Here is a 22494-nt window from a genome sequence, read left to right on the forward strand (position 1 = left end):
GCTTTTAGAAAAAGACGTAACATGGGACAGCAAACATAGGTTATTAGAGAACTAAGTACCTATGTCTAGCTACGGCAGTCCGTTTTTCCATTATTAGAATAAAATACCCAAGACTGGGTAACTTTGTAAGAGGTTTCTTGAGGTCACGTTTCTGGTGAAGGTCCACAGTGGCTTTTTGGATGGTGGAGTCCTAAGATGACACTGGGTGTCACATGGAGAGAGACGAGCTTGCATGTATATGTCTGTTCTGGTTTCTCCTCTTATAAGGCCGCCACTGTCTGATCATAAGGGGTCCACCCTGTTAGTCTTATCTAAACCTAATCAACTCCTCAGATTAAAATTACACCCTCTTGGAACCTCACAGTGGGGAGTAAGTTTCCACCCAGGACCATTTGGCAGACACATGGAAACCATAGTAAGTGCTCTGCTGAGCCTAGCAGAGTATGTGAAACAATCCAGGCATCGATTAGGTGGACCAGTAGTGGGCATGATGAAAACCCACTGGATTCTGGATATTTCTGGTTGGATCGTATCTGGGATGCCCAGAGATAGAAAGGGATCAAGGATGAGCCTGAAGTTTTTGGATCAGACGACAGGAGGGATATAAGGAACTACTGAAGAGAGTGGAAAAGACACAAGAAGAGCTGGGGGGGGGGGGGACTTGGGTGTGTGGGTGTGTTGTGTTTTAAGACGACAAAGTGAGGCTGCAGAGTGACTAGTTTGATCAACAAGTCTGGAGCTGGGGAAGTGCCAGGCTTGGAGGCCAGGATGTGTGAAGGGAGGGAGTGTGGAACCTTCGGCCTGGATTCAGAGCCCTGTTCCTCCCCGTGGACTTGGACAAGGCTTTTCTTTCCTCTTCCCTCCCTACACTGGTGATACGGTAGAACTAATGCCGTTGGACAGCTGGGAGGGTTTGGTGAAGGTGGAGTATGGAGCACAGCACATGTAACACAGTAACATGGCATGAATGGGTGTCAGCTCCTCTCTCTGGCAACCTTCAGAGCTGACAGACTCAGTAGATGCTGTGAAAGGTACTAACAACTAAGGAAGGCCTGGCCTGTCAGTATAAGGAGGTTGGACTCCATGCCACAAGCAAAGGGAACATTCCCATGGGAAGTGTCTAAGAGAGAAAGAAATTGCAAAGCCGGGGCGGGGTGGCACACGCCTTTAATCCCAGCACTCAGGTGGCAGAGGTATGAGGATCACCGTGAGTTCGAGGCCACCCTGAGACTCCATAGTGAATTCCAGGTCAGCCTGGACTACAGTGAGACCCTGCCTCAAAAAAAAAAAAAAATAAGAAAAGAAAAGAAAAGAAAAAGACAAAAAGAGAAAAAATTGCACGGCTGTGGTCGTGCTAGATTGGATGATAGGGGCAGAGGGTAGGCAGACAAAGACCAGGATTGGGGGGCCCCTAGAGCACATCTCAAAGCCATGTGGGTATGGTTCAAGAGAGCCAAGTACAGAGTGATGGTCCTAGAGAGGGAAGGGCTGAGCACACAGGGCTAAAGCCCACCCTCGTCCTCTGGGGTCACCGGCACCCTGACAGAGAGGCTGAGAGCCAGAGCACTGTGGTTTCCTGAGGCTCCTCGCAGCCTACTTTATAGTTGACCTCTTCAAGGACACAGGGACAAGGCGCTGTTCTGTCCCCAGGGCCATCTCCTTTCCTGCAGCCACCCTCGCAGCACCCCAGGGCACGGCTGCTGCTCGGAGTGCCCTCGGCTTCACTTCTCTCCAGGGTCTCCCCGATCTCCTGATTCCCCGTTGCTACAAAGGATTTGTGCATCCAGCAGGGCGGAATGTCTCCTTTCGCATTAAATACCAACAACAAACAGGCCATCGGTGCTGTCGGGAGTGAAAGAGAAGCAGAAAATTCACTTCATCCTCCAACTTGAGCTTTGAGGTGGCTGGGACGGGGTGTGAAGGATGTATATAATTTATTTATTTGAGAGAGAAAAAGAGGCAGAGACAGAGAATGGGTGCGCCAGGGCCTCCAGCCACTGCATACGAACTCCAGATGCGTGCGCCCCCTTGTGCAGCTGCCTTATGTGGGTCCTGAAGAATCGAACCGGGATCCTTTGGCTTTGCAGGCAAACGCCTGAACTGCTAAGCCATCTCTCCAGCCCACTGGTAGTTTTTCTTATGACCAGAGATTGGAATGTGTCATCCTTTGAGGTAGATATGCCTTGAAGATACGTTTTGATTGGACTACACAGTGTTTTAAAACATATTGAATGGGTTGCCAAAATTTAAAAAGAAAACCAAGAGATTTGACATTCCAAACTGGATTTCAGCATCCAAGTTATTTACTCCAGCCACACTGGGCTAGCTTTCTTAGGGCAAAAATCAGCAAAGGGCTGGGGAGATGGCTCAGCAGTTAAGGTACTTGGCCTGCAATGTCTAACAATCTGAGTTCGATTCCCCAGTATGAACATAAAGCCAGATGCAATAGCACATGCATCTGGAGGTCATTTGCAGTGGCTGGAGGCCCTGGTTTGCCCATTCTCTCTCTCTGTGTCTCTCTTTCTATCTCTCTGCTTGCAAATAGAAAACAAATTTTTCTTCTTTTTAGAAACATCAAGCTGGGCATGGTGGCGCATCCCTTTAATCCCAGCACTTGGGAGGCAGAGGTAGGAGAATTTCCATGAGTTCAAAGCCACCCTGAATCTACATAGTGAATTCCAGGTCTACCTGGATTAGAGTGAGACCCTACTTTGAAAAAAAAATCAGGGGCTAGAGAGATGGCTTAGCAGTTAAGGCACTTGCTTGCAAAGCCAAAGGACCCTCATTCTATTATCCAGGACTCACATAAGCCAGATATACAAGGTGGCACATGCGTCTGGAGTTTGTATTCAGTAGCTAGAGACCCTGGAGTGCCCATTATTTCTCCCTCTCTCTCTGTCTATCTCTCAAATAAACAAAATTAAGTAAAAACATGTTTAGTATTTTTTTTTTAAATCAGCTAAGTTCTAGAATCAATGGCCACTGAGTTCTTACTGAGGTCAGCAGTGCTCACCAGGGGCCCTGCCCAGTTTATCTCCCTTGGTTCCTCACCTCACTAGCCTGTGAGTTTGCAAACCCTGGGGGAGAGAGATCAGACTGGCCAATGAATGAACTCAAAGCGAGGAGCCAACTCAGTTCTGCATCAGAAGGAAACAAGACAAGAAGGAGAGGGGATTAGATGGAGGGGAGGTTGTGCGGTTATACAGACGCTGACAAGGGGACAGAGGCTGGCTGTCTGGTGGGCTGCTTCCTGTCTCCTATCACAAGTGGGTCAGCTCACAGACAGCAAGGAGCCCTCCTCTGCAGCCCAGCTCCTGCTGCCCGGCTAGCTGAACTCTGGCAAGGGCACACCACCAGGTCTTCGGTAAATATGCCTGGGGTCCAGCTCCCATCACAGACTCAAGAATTTTGTAGAAAGCGCATTCATTCATTTTTCTCTTCATGCCTCCTTCCCCCAAAGGTACCCAAACTCCAGTACATCTCGTGCTGGCGTTTGAAGAAACACACTGATTGGCTTTGCATCTGCTCGCTTTGATGAGGGAGCTCAGGACCCTAACTTCATTAGTACCAAGAAAATTGATGTTTCAGATTGCTTATTCGAACCGACAGCATATCCACGGCTTGCGGTTTGGTTGAAAAATGGCTTTCTGTGTTCTTTGTGTTCATCCCTCAAGTTCATGGCCATCACCACCTGAGAATACTTAGTGCTCAGAGTAACTGAAAGGCAGCATAAATCCTGCTTGCTTTGAACGCAGCCCAGGGTTCATCATATCTTCCTGTCCCGGCCAACACTAATCAGCTCTTCCCTTCTCCTTCTCTCTTTTGTGCTTGTAAATCAAGAGGCCCAGTATTAGTCACCGCAGAAGAGATCATTACCAAGTGCAGACGCTGCCTTCATCCATCACTCTGGGCCTCACATTCGGGCTAAGCAAGGAGGATGGAGAGAGCTGACATCATACAATGACAAGTCGCTATAACTGAATCCCCCCCACCCCAAAGCTTAAGAGTCTAAATGTTTCAATGTAGATTCTACACCCTCTCTGGCTATTGTAGCTGTAACTAAGATACAGAGACAAAAGGAAGCGAATTCCTTTAGTGAAGTTTTCCTTTCCTGGACTCAAAAATGTATCTTTAGGGCTGGAGAGATGGTTTAGCGGGTAAGCGCTTGCCTGTGAAGCCTAAGGAGCCCGGTTTGAGGCTCGATTCCCCAGGACCCACGTTAGCCAGATGCACAAGGGGGCACATGCGTCTGGAGTTCGTTTGCAGAGGCTGGAGGCCCTAGCACACCCAATCTCTTTCTTTCTCTCTCTCTCATTGCCTCTTTCGTTCTCTGTCTATCACTCTCAAATAGATAAATAAAAACAAAACCAAAAAAAGTATCTTTAGAGCCTCAAGAATTTGAAACAGCAATGGCTTTTTAATGGTATAGTTGTAGGATTCAGGGGTTTTTTTGTTGTTGTTTTTTTGTTTTGTTTTTGTTTTGTTTTTTTTAATGAGCGAGAGAGAATTGGCATGCCCAAGTCTCTGGCCATTGCAGTTGAGCTCCAGACACGTGCGCCACCTTGTGCTCATGTGTGACCTTATTCACATGTGTCACTTTGTGTGTCTGACTTATGTGGGTTATGGGGAGTCAAACCTGTGTCCTTGGGCTTTGGAGGCAAGCGTCTTAACCACTAAGCCATCTTTCTAGCCTGGTTCAGATTATTTTTGTTAATAATTTTTTTTGCTTATTTATATTTGAGAGCAACAGACAGAGAGAGAAAGAGGCAGAGAGAGAGAGAGAGAGAGAATAGGCATGCCAGGGCCTCCAGCCACTGCAAATGGACTCCAGACGCGTGCGCCCCCCTGTGCATCTGGCTAATGTGGGTCCTGGGGAATCGGGCCTCAAACCGGGGTCCTTAGGCGTCAAAGGCAAACGCTTAACTGCTAAGCCATCTCTCCAGCCCCAGTTCAGATATTTTAAAGATACTAGTGCTAGATCATCAGTATGAGATAGCAGAATTAGATGCTACTTATATGTTGGGTCTGGGATATATGGAGTCCCTCCAATAAAGCCATTGCTATGCCTTTGCTAGTCATCAGTCCACTTGGAAAATTCATTTCCTGCTTTGGCACAGCACATGGTCAAGGGCATTGCTGCCCCCCCCCCAAAAAAAAAATAAAGAAAGACTGTTTCCAGATCAACTACATAGTCTATGAACTTCCCTCTGCATCGCTGACCGAGGGCTGCTGGCCCACATAGATGCATTCCGCTTTTGCATTATAGCTTGGGAGCTGCTCAAATACACATTGCCTTTAGATTTTTTCCATCACATAGGGTTACTTCCAAATTCTGAATTTCCCATATCAACCACTTTAATAATTCTTTTAAGCAGACTAGTTCTAAGCCAAAGTAGCTGATGGGTATGGTAAATGCCTCACCAATTCAAGAGGGGAGTTAATTCCTCCCAGGAGAGGGGACAGGGCAGTATTAGAGTGTAGGCTGGGGCTTGTCCTGGCCTATTTCTTTCTAGAAAATGAGGATTTAAAGTTGTATAATCACAGTCCCCTTTTACTAATGGTAATACCACATTTCATCACTTAAGATGCTGCTGATTTTAAGAAACATTATATTGCATGTACTAATAAGAAAATGTGCCTACAGTTAAATTATCGCACCAGACTCTTGTGGCTTTGAAATGCATTCGTGTGAAATTGGCAGCTTCTCCTGCCCCAGATTGCATTGCTTGGTGTGAAACCAGCAACCCTTTTCGATGACAAATGTAATATTGCTTTTCATCTCAGGAGATGTCTTTCTAATAAAATAAAGCATTTTCAAATAAATAAAACATGGGCTTATCCCGTGCAAGAAAGTAAGGCATTATAGACCTTCTTCCGAAAAAGGCATTTGCTTCATTCATCCCCAATGCACACCCCTCTGTTCTGTTTTGAGATTTTGCTATAGATACAGTAACTTCTCATTTCCATGCTAGATCACAATGTCCTCCTTTCCACGACATTTAAATGACAGCTAAGCTCAGCGGTGGCTGGACAAGAGTGAGCGTAAGTCTGTGGAGGGGGCAAAAGACAATACCTATGATTATGTCAGTCACAGTCAGACCGTATTATGGCTGCTGCTGCTGCTGCTTGGTGACAGACCCTGCTCAGCACCTCGCAGGTCCATGCTGATGTCACGGGCCTGAAAATGAATAACTAGAATCTAAGAACGATGGAATCATAGGAAGAGCTTTGATTTACTGAGAGCTTACTTATGATTCTAGCAAGGTACTAAGATCTTGGCAAAACATATATCACCTGAACTTTATACCAATAAGTAGGTGCAAACAGAGAAAGTTTTATCAAGTTAAGATAACCACCTCCGATTCCCCACTAGGTAAGTCTCAGGGCAAAGGTTCTGGTGCACATAGTAGGACCTCCCCTCCAGCCAGTTCGGTGGCTACAGATAGTGTCAGCCATGACTGAGATTTGGTGAACATAAGCATCATTCACATAAGATCGCACATGTTTCACTCAGTCAGCTATACTGACACACTCCTATAATCCCGGCACTCAGGAAGCTGAGGCAGGAAGATCATGAGTTCCAAGCCAGCAAGACTACATGATGAGCCTTTGCTTCAAAAGACAAATAAAGTAGGGCTGGAGAGATGGCTTAGCAGTTAAGGTGCTTGCCTTTGAAGCCTAAGAACTCATGTTCGAATCCCCAGGTCCCACATTGGCCTGATGCACAGTGACGCAAGCATGCAATGTCACACATGCGCACAAGGGGGCGCATGCATCAGAGCTCGTTCTCAATGGCTGAAGGCCCTGGCAAGCCCATTCTCTCTCTGTCTCTCTCTCTTGCTGTCATTCTCACTCTCTTTTTCTCTCTCTCAAAATTAAGTAAATATTTTTAAATAACAAAATAGAATACAGTCATGTTTTTAAAAGTTCAATCATGATGGGAGGCTATTCCATTACTGCCATCCACTATGATCTTTGGGCACTTTCTTTCTAAAAAGAAAGAAGAAAGAAGAAGGAGGAAGAGGAGGAGGAAGGGATAGAGACATGGCTTAGTGTTTACAGCGCTTGCCTGCAAAACCTAAGAACTCATATTCTAATCTCTAGAACTCTCATATTCTAATCCCACATAAACCAGATGCACAGTGACACAAGTGTGCAACATCACGCATGTGCACAAGGGGACACACGCATCTGAGGTTCATTCACAGTGGCTAAAACCATGACATGCCCATTCTCTCTCTTTCTCCCTCTCAAAAATAAGAAAAAAAAAAAGAAGAAGAAGAAGAAGCCCGGAATCATGGTACACACCTTTATTCCCAGCACCCAGGAGGCAGAGCTAGGAGGATAGCAGTGAGTTCAAGGCCAGCCTGGGACTACAGAGTGAGACCCTACCTCAAAAAAAAAAAAAAAAAAAGAAGGAAAGAAAAATAAAAAATTCAATCATACAGGGTTTTGGTCAAAAATGAACCCATCAAGAATAACAGAATTAGGGCTGGAGAGATGGCTTAGCAGTTAAGCACTTGCCTGTGAAGCCTAAGGACCCCAGTTGGAGGCTCAATTTCCTCAGGACCCACATAAGGCAGATGCACAAGGTGACACATACATCTGGAGTTTGTTTTCAATGGCTGGAGGTCCTGATACGCCCATTCTCTCTATCTCTCTTTCGCTCTCTCTCTCCCTCCCTCCTTCTCTCTCTGTCGTTTTCAAATAAGTAAAAAAAAATAAAATAAGCAAAAAAAATTTGTTTAAACTAGGAAAGGTTTCTTTAAAAAAAAAAAAAAAAGAAAGGAGTAACAAGGCTGGATGGCCTAGCAGTTAAGGTGCTTGCCTGCAAAGCCAAAAGACCCATGTTCAATTCCCCAGGACCCACATTAACCAGATGCACAAGGGGGCGCGCACACATATGGAGTCTGTTTGTAGTGGCTAGAGGCCCTGGTACGCCCATTCCCTCTCTTTCTCTCTCTCTCTCTCTCTCTCTCGCCTCCTCTTTTTCTGTCAAATAAATAAATAACAATAATAAAAGGAGTAACAGAATTAGCAGATGTCTATAATGCAAATGGCTGCTTAATGGAGCTCGTGCGTATGGTTTCTATTGGTATGATGGCTGTGGCAGCTGGGTATTCTCACCATAGTGCCATGAGCTAGTTAAGTTATTACCTAACCAAAACCTTGCCAGTGATCTGAAATGACTTGCCCAGGGGTCATGAAATGTATTCCTGGAAAAATATGGACTTAGATGAGCTCAAGCACTGGCCTCCTGAGCCATCGGCACACGTTCTTGCCTGCCTCTCCCTGTTCTACCAAGGACTGGCTGACTTTACAAAGTGGGCTTTTTGGGGGTGACATTGAATGAATAAAATAGATAGAAACAAACGAATGGATAGGAAACACGTGTGTTTTGTTATCAATAAAAACATTAAAAAAATGGTTTACTTTCATAATACCACGAGGCACATTTTCCAGCGTACAGGAGCCCTTGGTCCATCCCTCTGAAAAACAAGGCAGACCTTGGCAGACCAGCGGCAGGGCAGCCACCACTCCTGCCCCTAGAGAATAGCAGCACTGAGTAAACGCCTGTGGCTTTGTGGTGAGAGCAGTTCTGTTTCCATGGGCAGTTAAAGATGGGACCTGGGAAGGGTTTTGTGTTTCTATTCAGTGCTGTGGGAGCTAACCCAAACAAACAAAAATAAGTAAATAAAAGAAAGAAAGAAAGAAAGAAAGAAAGAGAGAGAGAGAGGAGGGAGGGAGGGAGGGAGGGAGGGAGGGAGGGAGGGAGGGAGGGAGGGAAAGAAAAAAGGGTGAGAGTGTTATTTCATGGTCAAAATAGATACCAGAAGAAAGCACTGCCAAGTCCAAACAGTTAAAAGATCACCAGCCTGAAGCCCTAGCCAGATCGACTCTATGACATTGTTAGAATTGACCTCTGACTGTTCCAGCAACCAGTGTGGAGACAGTGTTAGGAGAAGGCCGTGGGCATCCCTTAAAAAACTATTTTCTCTGACTGGAGATGTGGCTCAGTGGTTAAGGCACTGGCTGTAAAGCCTAGCGACCCAGGTACAATTCCCCAGGACCCACATAAGCCAGATGCAGGCATCTGGAGTTCATTTGCAATGACTAGAGGCCCTGACGTGCCCATACACACAATCTCTCTCTTTCTCTGTATCTCTATGCTTTCAAATATATGAATAAACTATGAAAACAATTAAAAATTGCTTTCTTACGTCAGTCATTCATTTGGTTGGCTAATGTATCCTGAGTACCTATGTGTGGAAAAAAAAAAAAAGGAGGGTGGGGGGCCACAGGGAAGACACAGGTCCTTTGGAAGTCCTAACTGAGCAAGTAGAAGGGAAGCTGATACCTGCCTCACGTCCCCTTGGGGTTTTGTTCCAGCTGTAAAGGCGCCTCCCACTACGGCCTGACCAAGGACAGGAAGAGGCGCTCACAGGATGGCTGCGCCAGCCTCACCACGACGACACTCTCCCCAGAGGTTTCTGAAGCTGCCACCATCTCCTTAATGACCGACGAGCCTGGCCTAGATAACCCTGCCTACGTGTCTACAGCGGAGGACGGTCACGCAGCCAGCAGCCCTTCAGACACTGGCCGGGGCAACCGAACCAGGGGTGAGTCACTTGGGTGGGTGTCTGGGAACCAGCTCTGGGCTTTCGTTGTGATTACCCTCCATGGAATTCTTACTATGGAAAATTCTAGAAATCGTGTTGTTTTCTCCTTCTTCTTCTTCTTCTTCTTCTTTAAGGGGAAATGGCTCTGGTAGTTTTGGCTGTGACTCAATGTCCAATTCTCCAAAGTGAAATGAAACCACGAGTACCTCAGGTCATTAAAACTGTAATTTGACCTGGTGGAAAGGGTTGGAGCGAGTCCTGGTGATCTAGTGATTTCTCACGTGGGTAGCGTCAGGACCGCCTGCTCCAGAAAAGTGTGGTCATGTTTACCCAAGAGAGGCACAAAGCAAACTTTTAAGCAAAGCATAAATATTTTTGTTACAGAGGGCTTAAGAGATACAGATAGGTAAGCAACTTCTACAGCCTCGTCACCATGAACCAACCACTGCCATTGTATAGTTCATCAGACATGTACATAAAAGATTTATTTTTGTTGTTGTTAGTTTTGATTTTTTTTATTTTTTTTGTTTATTTTTATTTACTTACTTGAGAGCAACAGACAGAGAGAGAAAGAGGCAGAGAGAGAGAGAGAAAGAGAAAATGGGTACACCAGGGCCTCCAGCCACTGCAAATAAACTCCAGACGCATGTGCCCCCTTGTGCATCTGGCTAACGTGGGTCCTGGAGAATCGAGCCTTGAACCGGGGTCCTTAGGCTTCACAGGCAAGCGCTTAACCGCTAAGCCATCTCTCCAGCCTGTTACTTTTGATTTTTGAGGCAAGATCTCACTATGTATATATACCAGGCTAATTTTGAACTCACAGTTGTCCTGCCTTGGCCTCTTGAGTACTGGGATTACAGGTATATTTCAACAAGCCTGGCTTAAAAGATGGTTTCTTTTTTTAATTATTAAATGTATTCAGGGAAGTACAGAGCCAAGGAAAGGCACCCACGTGGCTAGAGATCCCACGTGGAGTGCCTGAAAAAAAAACATGGAGAGAAAAGAAAGTTCAAGGAACTCTAGCCATGTGGGGAGCTAGAGGGGCTAAAGAACCCATGTGGAGAGTCAGGGCTTAGGAGACCTCCCCTCAGCTCAGCCGGGCTGGGCATGGGTCGAGCCCAGGTCCAGCCGAGGGAAAACTGACCCACAGCTGGAAGTTCCCAAGTGGTCAGAGAAAAAGATGGTTTCTAGGAAACTACAACCCTTGTCTTTCTGTATCTCTTTCCCCAGCCCGGCCCTTTGAGCGATCCACGATCAGAAGCAGATCTTTTAAAAAGATCAATCGAGCTCTGAGTGTTCTTCGCAGGACAAAGAGCGGGATTGCAGTTGCCAATCACGCTGACCAGCCCCGGGAAAATGCAGAGAATGCCACTGTCCCTGAAGGTAAATGAAGCCCTTGAAGGCTGACTGTGGCTTCGGAGTCACTCCAGGTGTGATGGTCACCCTCTTCCCAAGGGCTTGATAATTTTTACCTTGGCTGGCCTCCACACGGAAGTGATTACAGGCAGAAAGTACTGTCTTCTTTTATACATAGGTGAGGGAAAATGTGTCTGGTCCCTTACTTCAGGTAATGCATATAAAAAATTAGAATAGGCCTGGTGTGGTGGCTCACACCTATATAATCCCAGCGCTTGGGAGGCTGAGGCCAGAGGATTACTGGGAGTTCAAGGCTAACCTGAGCTACAGAGTGAGTTCCAGGTGCATCTGGGCTACAGTAAGACCCTGTCTCAAGATAAAAAACTACATATTAAAGTAGTTAATGAGTAAACCCTTTTAATATTTTATTTATTTGGCAGAGAGAGAAAGAGGCAGCTAGAGAGAGAGTGGGTGCGCCAGGATCTCCAGGCACTGTAAGTGAACTCCAGATGCATGTGCCACTTTGTACATCTGGCGTTACATGGGTTCTGGGGAATTGAGCTCAGGCCCTTAGGCTTTGCAGGCAAGTGCCTTAATGGCTGAGCCATCTCTCCAGCCCCTAAGTAAACTCTTTTCTTTTTTTTTTTTTAATTTTATTTATTTATTTGAGAGCGACAGACACAGAGAGAAAGACAGATAGAGGGAGAGAGAGAGAATGGGCGCACCAGGGCTTCCAGCCTCTGCAAACGACTCCAGACACGTGCGCCCCCTTGTGCATCTGGCTAACATGGGACCTGGGGAACCGAGCCTCGAACCGGGGTCCTTAGGCTTCACAGGCAAGCGCTTAACCGCTACGCCATCTCTCTAGCCCCTCTTTTCTTTTTTAACAGAGCCTGGTATATAGTCAATGATGTATAAGTGTTTGTTACATTACAACCATTATGAGCATTTTATATACACTTCCTCTTTCTGCCCTCAAAACAATCTCTTCATATAGTTATTGTTGCTATCCCTGTCTTAAAGGAAAGGAAACTGAGACAACAGAGGTTATTTAGCTTGTTCCAGATGATCTAGCTAAAGTTTGGATCCAGGTAGTTAGTTCCGGGGATCCACAGGAAGAAAGTCAGCATGTTCTGGGGAGATGGCTCAGTGGATAAAGTATTTGTCATGCAAACATGAGGATCCAAGTTCAGATCCCTAGCACCCACGTGACAATGTGGGCACGCAGGGGTGCATGCCTATATTCCCAGCAGTAGACAGGTGAAAACAGCATCCCCGTAGCCCACTGACTATTTAACCAAACTGGTGAATTCGAGGTTTAGCAAGAGAGCCTGTGTCAAAGAAGAAGGTACAGAGTAGTTATGGAAACACTCTACACCAACCTTGGGCCCCCACATGCGCATACACATAAGATCACATCCACACACACCACAGACATATGAAAAAAAATGAAAGCTATTGGATATTCGATTCTGTGTATTTTATGGGGTTTTTTTCCAATGTAAATGGAGCAATACTTTTTAATACTTTCCTTTTGGCTCTGGAACATTTTATTTTATTTCTTTTTTTTATTGTTTTGAGATAAAGTCCTACTGCTTAACTCCAGAGGGCTTGGAATTCACAATGTAAACCAGACTGACCTCGAATTTGATCAAAACTCTTGCCTCTGCCCCCTGAGTACTGGGATTACCACCATGCTCGGCTTCTGTTAGACCTTTGCAAATAGCAAGTGTTAAAAAATTGAGCTCTTGGCCTGGAAGAGATGGCTCAGTGGTTAATGTGCTTGCCCATAAAGACTAATGACCAGAGTTTGATGCCCCAGTACCCACATAAAGCCAGATATACAAGGTAGCACATGCGTGTGGAGTTTGCAGTGGCTAAAGGCCCCGGCGTGCCTGTTCTCCCTGCACCAACCCCCTTCTTCTGGGTGTGGTGGCACACATCTTTAATCCTAGCACTTGGGTGGCTGAGGTAGGAGGATCATTGTGAGTTCAAGACCAGCCTGAGACTACATAGTGAATTCTAGGTTAGCCTGAACCACAGCAAGTCTGTACATCAAAAAAAAAAAAAAAAAAAAAAAAAACAGAAAACAGGGCTGGAGAGATGGCGTAGCGGTTAAGGCATTTGTCTGAAAAGCCAAAGGACCTTGGTTCAATTCTCCAGGACCCACATAAGCCATATGCACAAGGTGGCATATGCATTTTGCAGTTGCTGCCATGCCCATTCTCTCTCTCTCTTTCTCTCATAAATAAATAAAAATAAAATATTTTTTTAAAAACAAAAACTGAACCCTTCCTGGGTAGTGTGTAGTATTCTGGGATGTAGACGTCAGAAGGCAGCGGGATGAGGACTAAGCATTCCCATGTGATGGATGAGGAAACTGATCTGGGGAGATGGAGTAGCTAAACCCAAAGCCCGCAGCTAAAAAAATGGCGCAACCTGGACCTCACCTCCAGTCCTCCAGCGCCCGAGCCCACTCGCTGAACCATTTCCTCCCTCTCATGAGGGTTCAAAGTTAGATCTCTAGCTTCTTCACTTTCATGAGCAATCATGGGAGATGATTTCTCACTTATTCACAATCACCCCACTTTTTTCCTTTTTTGGTTTTTGGTTTTTCAATGTACAGTTTCACTCTAGCTCAATCTGATCTGGAATTCACTATGTACTCTCAGGCTGGCCTTGAACTCACGGAAATCCTCCTACCTTTGCCTCCTGAGTGCTGGGATTACACACCTGTCTCAACCACCTATTTTTTAAAAAAAAAAAAAATTATTTATTTATTTATTTGAGAGAGAGAGAGAGGCAAATAGAGAATGGGTGCACCAGGGCCTTCAGCCACTGCAAACAAACTCCAGACCAAGTGCTACCTTGTCCATCTGGCCTATGTGGGTCCTGTGGAATTGATCCTGGGTCCTTTAGCTTTGCAGGCAAGTGCCTTAACCACTAAGCTGTCTCTCCAGCTCATGATCACCTCTTACGTTACACACACACACACCTACTCCATGCTCTATTCACAGCATATCACATTCCTATCTGTACCTTTCCTTTAATCTCCCTGATGTTATCCAACATCTGCTTTCCATCTTTCAGCTGTCATTCTAACTCTTCACCTGAAAACAAGGATACTCATCTACTTTCATGAGTTACTATGGGAACTTCAATTATACATACATTAAGTATACTATATGATAAAGTCACAGAAAATAATAATTGTTAAAACCTTCAGTTCTCAGGCAAAGATAGACTATTGAGCCAATACTTTTGTGTTCAGACTAGGCCACATTTGACAGTTTAAAAGTTACTTCAGGGCTGGAGAAATGGCTAAGTGGTTAAGGCACTTGCCTGCAAAGCCAAAGGACCAAGGTTTCCCCAGACCCACATAAGCCAGATGCACAAGGTGGTGCATGTTTGTGGAGTTCGTTTACAGTGGCTAGAGGCCCTGACATGCCCATTCTCTCTCTCTCTCTCTCTCTCTCCCTCCCTCCCTCTCTCTCTTTCTCTCTCTCTCTCTCTCTCTCTCTCTTTCTCCCTCCTTTCTCTCTTTCTCAAATAAATTAAAAAAATTAATTACTTCAACTCTTTAACACTAACATCTCAATGGGATGGTTCTAATGAATGTCATTTGTGAATATGGCTAGGTATCTTGTACCAAACCATGAAGTTAGATTTGGGAATATAGTTTTTGTGTCTGTTGGGTGGAAGTAGGGGAAGGAGTGTAGCAAAGAGAGAGAATCAGCGGTTTTGATGACTATTTCCAAAGCTTTCTTTGTGCAAAATGATTTTTTTTTTAATTTTCCACTCCCTTATTAGCCAGCATGCTTGTGGTAAAGCCTCCCTCATGCAATCAGAGTCATTTAAGCATTAATTGAACTCAGTCACCCACATACTGTTAGCACCAGGAACTGACAGATTAAGACAGCTACTCACAGCCCTACAGTGGAGCCATTTGCTGACATGAAATTAAGTCTCAATGGAGTTTAGAGATGCAAGGGCACAGTGTTTCGGGCTCTCTTTGACCGCTACATTACCTTGTTAATTGTGCTCTACAATAACAAATAACGTTGATACGTTTTTTTCCCCCTGCATTCTTCCTGGAGAGTTGAGTTCATTTGGATAAATGGGCAAAAGGTTGTAGGTTTTGAAAACAGACACAAAGAGTAGATTGTGTAGAACCAGTCTTTCAGTACCGTTGTCTCTGCAGATGATGAAATTAAAGGAGACTCCCAAGGTCAAGGCAGCTGTCAGCAGCTCCAAAGAGCAGAAGGTCTCGGTCCTTCACATCCTAAGTCCACGTCAGGCTACACAGAGGATCCATTTTCCCCAGCAGAGCAGGTGTGGTGCAATCGCAACCCTTCCTGATGTGCCCTGGCACACTTCTAGTTTAATTAAGGCGGAAGGACTGTGCCCATTGGTGCTGCTGGATTCCAGGGGCACAGAGCACATCCCGGTGGACTCTGAACACCTCGCTGATGACAGCGTGATAGAGAGACAGTGAGGGCTAGCCATCAGAAGCCCTGAGTTTTAACCTGGCTCTGAGGGCCACCTCACTTTGCAGCCTCCAGCTATATTCATTCGTGTCCCCGCTCTGCACTTCATTACGCTCGCATACGAAACGAAATGACCGTCTCTCTGGAGTTGCATACTACACACGAGCTGCCCTCTGCCTGGTCTTTGACTCTCCTTTTAGCTATGAATTAAGTAATGCGGGCAGGCTAGGAACATGGCTCCAGGGGCCTTGGCCTCTTTGTGAACGTGAACCAGGTGTTTTGACCTTCTGGGGTTGACAGCAGTGTCAGGTAAAGATGGCTGATGACTCCTGAAACCTACAAATCAGGGTCTCCAAGATTAAAAAGCAAAAATCTTCAAAATGACTCAAGGGGGCATCAGGTCCCATATTTGTCCTTCAATAAGCAAGTGATGACACTGCAAGCTATCTTCTCTCAGTTCATTCCTCTTCAAACAGCGCATGGCCGCTGAAGCCTCCTGCATGCAGAGATCTGTGCACAAGCCACCAAGGAGCCGGGAAAGACAGCCCAGTTAATGTAATCGAAGTCATTTGAATGGGGCTGGGGAGACGGCTCAGCCAGTAAGAGCTCTTGCTATGCGAGCAGAGGACCTGAGTTCAATCTTGTAAAAAAAAAAAAAAAAAAGAAAAAGCCAAGCATGGTCACGCATGCCTGTAACCCCCAATGCCGAAGGGGGCAGAACAAGGAGGATCACTGGAGCTCACTGGTCAGCCAGTCTACCTGAAAAATGGTGGGATCTAGGTTCAGTGAGAGACCCTGTATCTGGGAAATCAGGCAGAACAATGACAGAGGAGGGTACACGGTGTCGTCTGTGGTCTTTGTACACATGCACACAGGGCACAGGCGTCTACACAGACACACACACACAAACACACACACACTCTAAGTCACTCCAATATTACTTGCACTCATCTGCCCAAGTCCCGAATGGACAGGTTAAGATAGCTACTTGAGGCTCAAAGTGAAACAGTAGCTAGATGCTGGATTCTAGAGTCCACCGGAGGGCTATGAGAAGTAGGTGTTGGTAACAATAACGGGACCTTGAATGCCACAAGAAACAGTGAAATGGCACCATAGGAAATGGCATGTTTAGAGAGAATATGGGACAGAGCCATCAGGGTAGTGTTCAATTGGAAGGGATCATTGCACGCAGCCCTCAAAGGAACAACTGGGTTTAGGCCCAGGATGAAAAACATTCCAGAAGAGAAATTTACTCTGGCACCAGAGCAGGAAACTGAGAAACACGCACGAGGAACAGCGGATAGTTTAGTTTGGCAAAAGGAAAGGTGGCTGGCAGCGCCCACTGGGTGGGTGTCTGAATAAATACTGTCTTTGTCCATTTCAGTCTTTCCAAGGTTGTATCACCTGATTCCAGATGGTGAAATTACCAGCATCAAGATCAATCGGGTGGATCCTAATGAAAGCCTCTCCATTAGGCTCGTGGGAGGCAGCGAAACCCCACTGGTCCACATCATTATCCAGCACATTTACCGTGACGGGGTGATTGCTAGAGATGGCCGGCTGCTGCCAGGAGACATCATTCTCAAGGTAGATACTGTAGCTGGGGCCTGTGATAAGGCATATAGCATTAAAAAGTCCATCGGAGCAAAGGAAGAGAGGGAGGACAGGAGGAAGGAAGGAAGGAAAGAAGGAAGGGAGGGAGGGAGAGAGGGAAGGAGGAAGAACAGATGGATGAATAGATGGATGATTGGGTGGATGGATGGGTAGGTGGGTGGGTGGATGAATGAGGTGAATATGCTGAAATAAACATAGACACATTCCATAGCCATTGTTACAGCTCGTCATAGAGGACTTACAATGCAATTCCAGTAGTTCTTTATTCTTAACTCTTCCCCCCCCCTTCTGTTTCTAAATATCTCTTTGTCACTATATCATCATGACTCTGTCTCTTCCTCTCTCCTTTCCTCCCAGCCACCTTGTTTGATTTTTCTCCCTTCCTTTTCTCCTTAACTCTTTCTTCTCCTTTTTCTGGTCTTCCTCCTTTGAGTTCTGCATTCATTTATTTACAGGTGCAGTGTGCATGCGTGCATAGTTGTATCATGTGGGCAGGCATGTGTGTGTGGAAGATGGAGGTTGAGGCTGAGTGATTTCTTTGTTCATTCTCCACATTTATTGATTGAGACGCAGTCTCACCCTTGAGCCCAGAACTCACTGGTTTGGCTAGTCAGGCTTGCCAGCTTGCCTCGGGGATCTCATGTGACTTCCTCCTGAGCTCTGGGAATACAGGCAGGCCACCGTGCTTACACAACTTCTCCATGGATACTGGGGCTCCAGACTTTCATACTGATGCTTAAGGGTCAAGGCTTTACCAAGTGAGCCGCTGCCCCAGTCCCGATCTCTCCTTTCATGAGAAGCATTAATATACAATAAGAGTGGAGCAGACATTTCCTTAAATTATAAAGAGACCAATGGAACATGATGCATTTTATATAATTGCATTTGGAGACCCTTGTACCGTAAATTTCCTATGGCCGAATGACAATCTCTCATCTAGTCTCGGCGACCCAGTGACACTCCAGGAGAGAAAGTGACAGAATGCCTAGGATTAGGCTTTCTGTCCTCCAAGGCTTAATTGGAGGAAAGAACTTTGGGAGGAATTTCCCAGAAGAGAAAGGATGAAGGAAGGGTCTTCAGACAGAAGTCATATGTGTGCCAAAAGTGACAAGAAATCCCTCCTTGCTCGACTATTTCCTGTCTGATGATATTCAGATAACAGTTTTCATTTCGTCCCTTCTAGCAGGCTAAGGGACAGCATTTGCCCCAGCGTGAGCTGTTTGTTTGGCAAGCTAATTGGAATAAGAGGAGAAATAATTTAAAGCAGTTACCGCAGAACTGCTGAAATTCCCACTGGTCTCTGCGGTATGATCAGCCTGGGGGGGAGGGTCTTCCTCTCTGTTCCCTGGGAGACAGCTGCCTTGCAGGGTTGCATAATAAAACATTTCCATTTTATGGCCTGCAGCAGGCAGACCTTCACCGGCAAAAAGGACCGCCCAGACACCCTTTCCAGGTGACCTTAACCTCCTCTTAGCCTTGGGGTGATGGGGAAAAGGCCTTGCTATTTTCCATGTACCCTATGTTTGGACAAAGGTGGCATCTTATCTTTGTTCAGGGAGGCCTTGCCTTCTCTGGGCTGACGATTGTACCTGGAATAAAGCCTTTTTAAAAGCTCAGTCTAACCCCATGGTGGAGGAGGACCCCAGGGAAACAGGAACAGGGGAGAAGGAATAAAAGAGTATAATCTGCTAAAACAATAAATAAAATAAAATAGAAGATAAAAGCTCAGTCTAAGGTGCTTCTAACTACTGGCTTCAAGTACAAGAACTCTTAACCAAATTCTACAAATTCAAGGGCATTGCTCCTCTGTGGGGCCCTTCCTCAAGCATACAGAGAAGAACTGCTGTTAACTTTTTCCTCCTGAACAGTGACAAACACTAGAAGCCTCAGCCTCCAGGCTGGACCTGTGGAGCCAGAGTAATTAAAGCCAGAACGCCAGATGCAGCCCCAGTCCTGTGGATTATTAGTGAGGCCCAAAGAGAGGCCCAGGTCTCGGGATATTTAAGTCTTGCTATAAAGTTATCCAGCCTATCAATCAAAGAGTCTAGAGGGCTGGAGAGATTGCTTAGTGGTTATGGCGCTTGCCTGCAAAGCCTAAGGACTCATGTTTCACTCTCTAGGTCCCCACGGAAACCAGGCACACAATGTGGCCCAAGCATGCAAGGCCGCACATGTGCACAAGGGGGCGCATGCATCTGGCGTTCGATTGCAGTGGCTGAAGGCCCTGGCATGCCAATTTTTTTTTTCTCTCTCTCTCTTTCTTTCTCGCACTCTCGCATTAAAAGTGGGGGGCTGGAGAAATGGCTTAGTGGGTAAGCACTTGCCTGTGAAGCCTTAGGACCCCGGTCTGAAGCTTGATTCCCCAGGACCCACATTAGCCAGAGGCACAAGGGGGCACACGCATCTGGAGTTCCTTTGCAATGGCTGGAGGCCCTGGCACGCCCATTCCCCCCCCCCCCCGCCTCTTTCTCTTTCTGTCGGTCTCAAATAAATAAATAAAAATGAACAAAAAATATATATTTTTTAAAAGGCCAGTCTGTTGGGCTTGCCTCAAAAAAAAAAAGAGCCTAGAAATTTCCTTTTGTGTTTGTTTGTTTGTTTGTTTAAAAATGTGTGGGTTCCCCTGAATGAAACATGGACAAAAGACCTTCAGGTAGCCACTTAGATTCCTTGCATGTTCATACGCACTATCACACTTACACACTTGTGTACTTATTCAGGCTTACTTCTTATATGGATGCTCTACATACAAATACACTCATGCACACACTCAAGACCACTCACGCAGATGCTCAGCATCCAAATGTGCACATGCACACACATTCAGACATTTATTCTTTCTCTCACGTGTGTGTGTGTGTGTGTGTGTGTGTGTGTGTAAATGTGTAGAAACTGAAAGTACCAATATGAGTGACCCACAGAGAAAAATTTAGTTGAAGATGTTTTTACTATGTTATTTATTTATTTGAAAGCAGAGAGAGCATAACAAAGTGACAAAGAGAGGGAAGGGGTGCCCTGGGTGCCAACAAACTCCAGATGCATGGGCCACTGTGTGCATCTGGCTGTATGTGGGTGCTGGGGATTTGAACCCTGGCCACCTTTAACCGCTGACCATCTACCCAGTCCCCTAGTTAACGATGTTTGCAAATAAATTGTCAACTCGATTTCACTTCAGTGACTATTTGATCGAGTCATTTGGGTGGGGTGGAAACCAGAGCATTTGCTTGGCGTGTCCCATGTGTAAACGCACATACAGATTTCAAAGTATGCATTTCACTGAGCAAAAGGGGAAAGCACTTTTCTTTCCCTTTTTTTTTTTTTTTTTTTTGCCTTTTCTTTATTTTTCTTCCTTCCCTCCTTTTCTGCCAACTGAAAACATGATTTGGCAGGCAACTGAAGCGAAGGGCAGAATTCTGCAAACCCATGTGTGGGCCCGCATCAGGACAAGGTTGGAGGAAGGCAGTGTGTATAAAGTCTCAAGTCATAAAGGCTTGAGAACCACTTTTGGAAGACGAGGATATTTGAATACAAGATAAAAAGGAGGGCCGGAGAGATGGCTTGGAAGTTAAGGTACTTGCCTGCAAAGCCAAAGGACCCAGGTTCAATTCCCCAGTACCCATGTAAAGCCAGATGTGCAAGGTGGAGCGTGCATTTGGAGTTCATTTACAGTGGCTAGAGGCTCTGGCTTGCCCATTCCCTTTCTCTGCCTTTCTCTCTCTCTCTCTCCCTCTCTCTCTTAAATATTTTATTTATTTATTTTTTTATTTGACAGAGAAAGAGGGGGAGAGAGAGTAAAGGAATGGACACACCAGGGCCTCCAGACACTGCAAACAAACTGCAGAGGCATGCGCCCCCTTTGTGCATCTGGCTAACGTGGGTCCTAGGAAATCGAACCTGGGTCCTTTGGCTTTGCAGGCAAATGCCTTAACCACTAAGCCATCCCTGCAGCCTCACTCTCTCTCTCTCTCTCTCTCTCTCTCTCTCTCTCAAATAAATAAATGTAAAACGAGGTGGGAGAATTGTCTCCAGGTAACAGCATCCTGATTACTCTTTAGGGGCAGGTTTGGGGCACCAAACTCAGAAGGGTCGTGGCAAGTGGCAGTCCCTACCCATTGTCTCCACTCCCCCAGGTCAATGGGATGGACATCAGCAACGTGCCACACAACTGCGCCCTGCGCCTCCTGCGCCAACCCTGCCAGGCGCTCCGGCTCACAGTGCTGCGGGAGCAGAAATTCCGGAGCAGAAGCGACGGGCAAACGCTGGACTCCTACAGACCCCGGGATGACAGCTTCCATGTGATTCTCAACAAAAGCAGCCCCGAGGAACAGCTTGGCATAAAACTGGTGCGCAGAGTGGATGAGCCTGGGGTGTTCATCTTCAACGTGCTGGATGGCGGTGTGGCCGACAGGCACGGGCAGCTGGAGGGGAACGATCGTGTGCTGGCCATCAATGGCCATGACCTTCGATACGGCAGTCCAGAGAGCGCAGCTCATCTGATCCAGGTGGGTCGGGGGTCACTGTGAGATCACGGACAGGATCACTCATTGCAGCTCCTCACTGCCTGTGCCAAGCACGCCTCCCCTTCAGGGAGTTGAGGTAGCCTGGCAGTTTCAAAGCTGGTTCTCAGGCAAAAACTGGACTCATGTTAAATGATGGTTCTCAGGTTACAGGCCTTTGCTAACAGTCTTTTCTGGAAGGATGCGGGGGTGGGCGCCGTGTTGTGAGGTAGGGTTTCACTCTAGCCCAGCTGGCATAAAATTTACTGTGGAGTCTCAGGCTGGCCTTGAACTCACAGAAATCCTCCTACCTCTGCCTCCCAAGTGCTGGGATTAAACACCTGCACCACCATGCCCAGCCACTGACGGTCTTGAAACACGGCGTGTGCGCATGTGCACCCTCTAATCTATTAACTGTGCTGTGGCTGCCTGTCAGTCTAGCACAGTTCACTAGTGTGTTATATTCCAAGCGCTCAGAGCGATGCCTGGCAAGGGTACAGCTCGGTAAATACATGTTTGTTTACATTTATAAATATTTAACTAATAAATGTAGTCAAATTATAAACAGGTTAATAGATCAAATACATTTTATGTACTCATTCCATCTCATAGGGATTTTTTTTTTTTTTTGTCAAACCATTTATCACAGAATAAGAACTACATTTATTGGGCTGGAGAAATGGCTTAGTGGTTAAGGCTGTTGCCTGTGATGCCTAAGGACCTGGATTCAATTCCCCAGCACCCAACTAAGCCAGATGCACAAGGTGGTGCATGCATCTGGATTTCTTTTACAGTGGCTGGAGGCCCTGGCATGCCCATTCTCTGTTTCTGTCTGCTTCTGTCTCTCTGACTAATAAATAAACAAATAGGAAAAAAAAAGAACTACATTTAGTTTTATATACCATTTATCCCAATATATAA

The 22494-nt window shown here is 46.0% G+C and overlaps 1 protein-coding gene across 3 annotated transcripts in view; it reads left to right on the plus strand.

Annotated features, from left to right (window-relative positions):
• Positions 1–22494, plus strand: part of Lnx1 (ligand of numb-protein X 1) — a 129794-nt gene that overhangs the window by 77932 nt on the left and 29368 nt on the right. For 2 of the 3 annotated variants that reach the window (XM_045161705.1, XM_045161707.1), the window contains 4 exons: positions 9391–9620; positions 10851–11003; positions 16848–17050; positions 21208–21579. In XM_045161705.1, the coding sequence (XP_045017640.1) occupies positions 9391–9620; positions 10851–11003; positions 16848–17050; positions 21208–21579 (958 nt within the window). The remainder of the gene's footprint in view (positions 1–9390; positions 9621–10850; positions 11004–16847; positions 17051–21207; positions 21580–22494) is intronic. The other variant, XM_045161706.1, reaches the window with a different exon arrangement.

The sequence above is a fragment of the Jaculus jaculus genome, chromosome 11 (assembly GCF_020740685.1).
Source record: "Jaculus jaculus isolate mJacJac1 chromosome 11, mJacJac1.mat.Y.cur, whole genome shotgun sequence".
NCBI lineage: Eukaryota > Metazoa > Chordata > Mammalia > Rodentia > Dipodidae > Jaculus > Jaculus jaculus.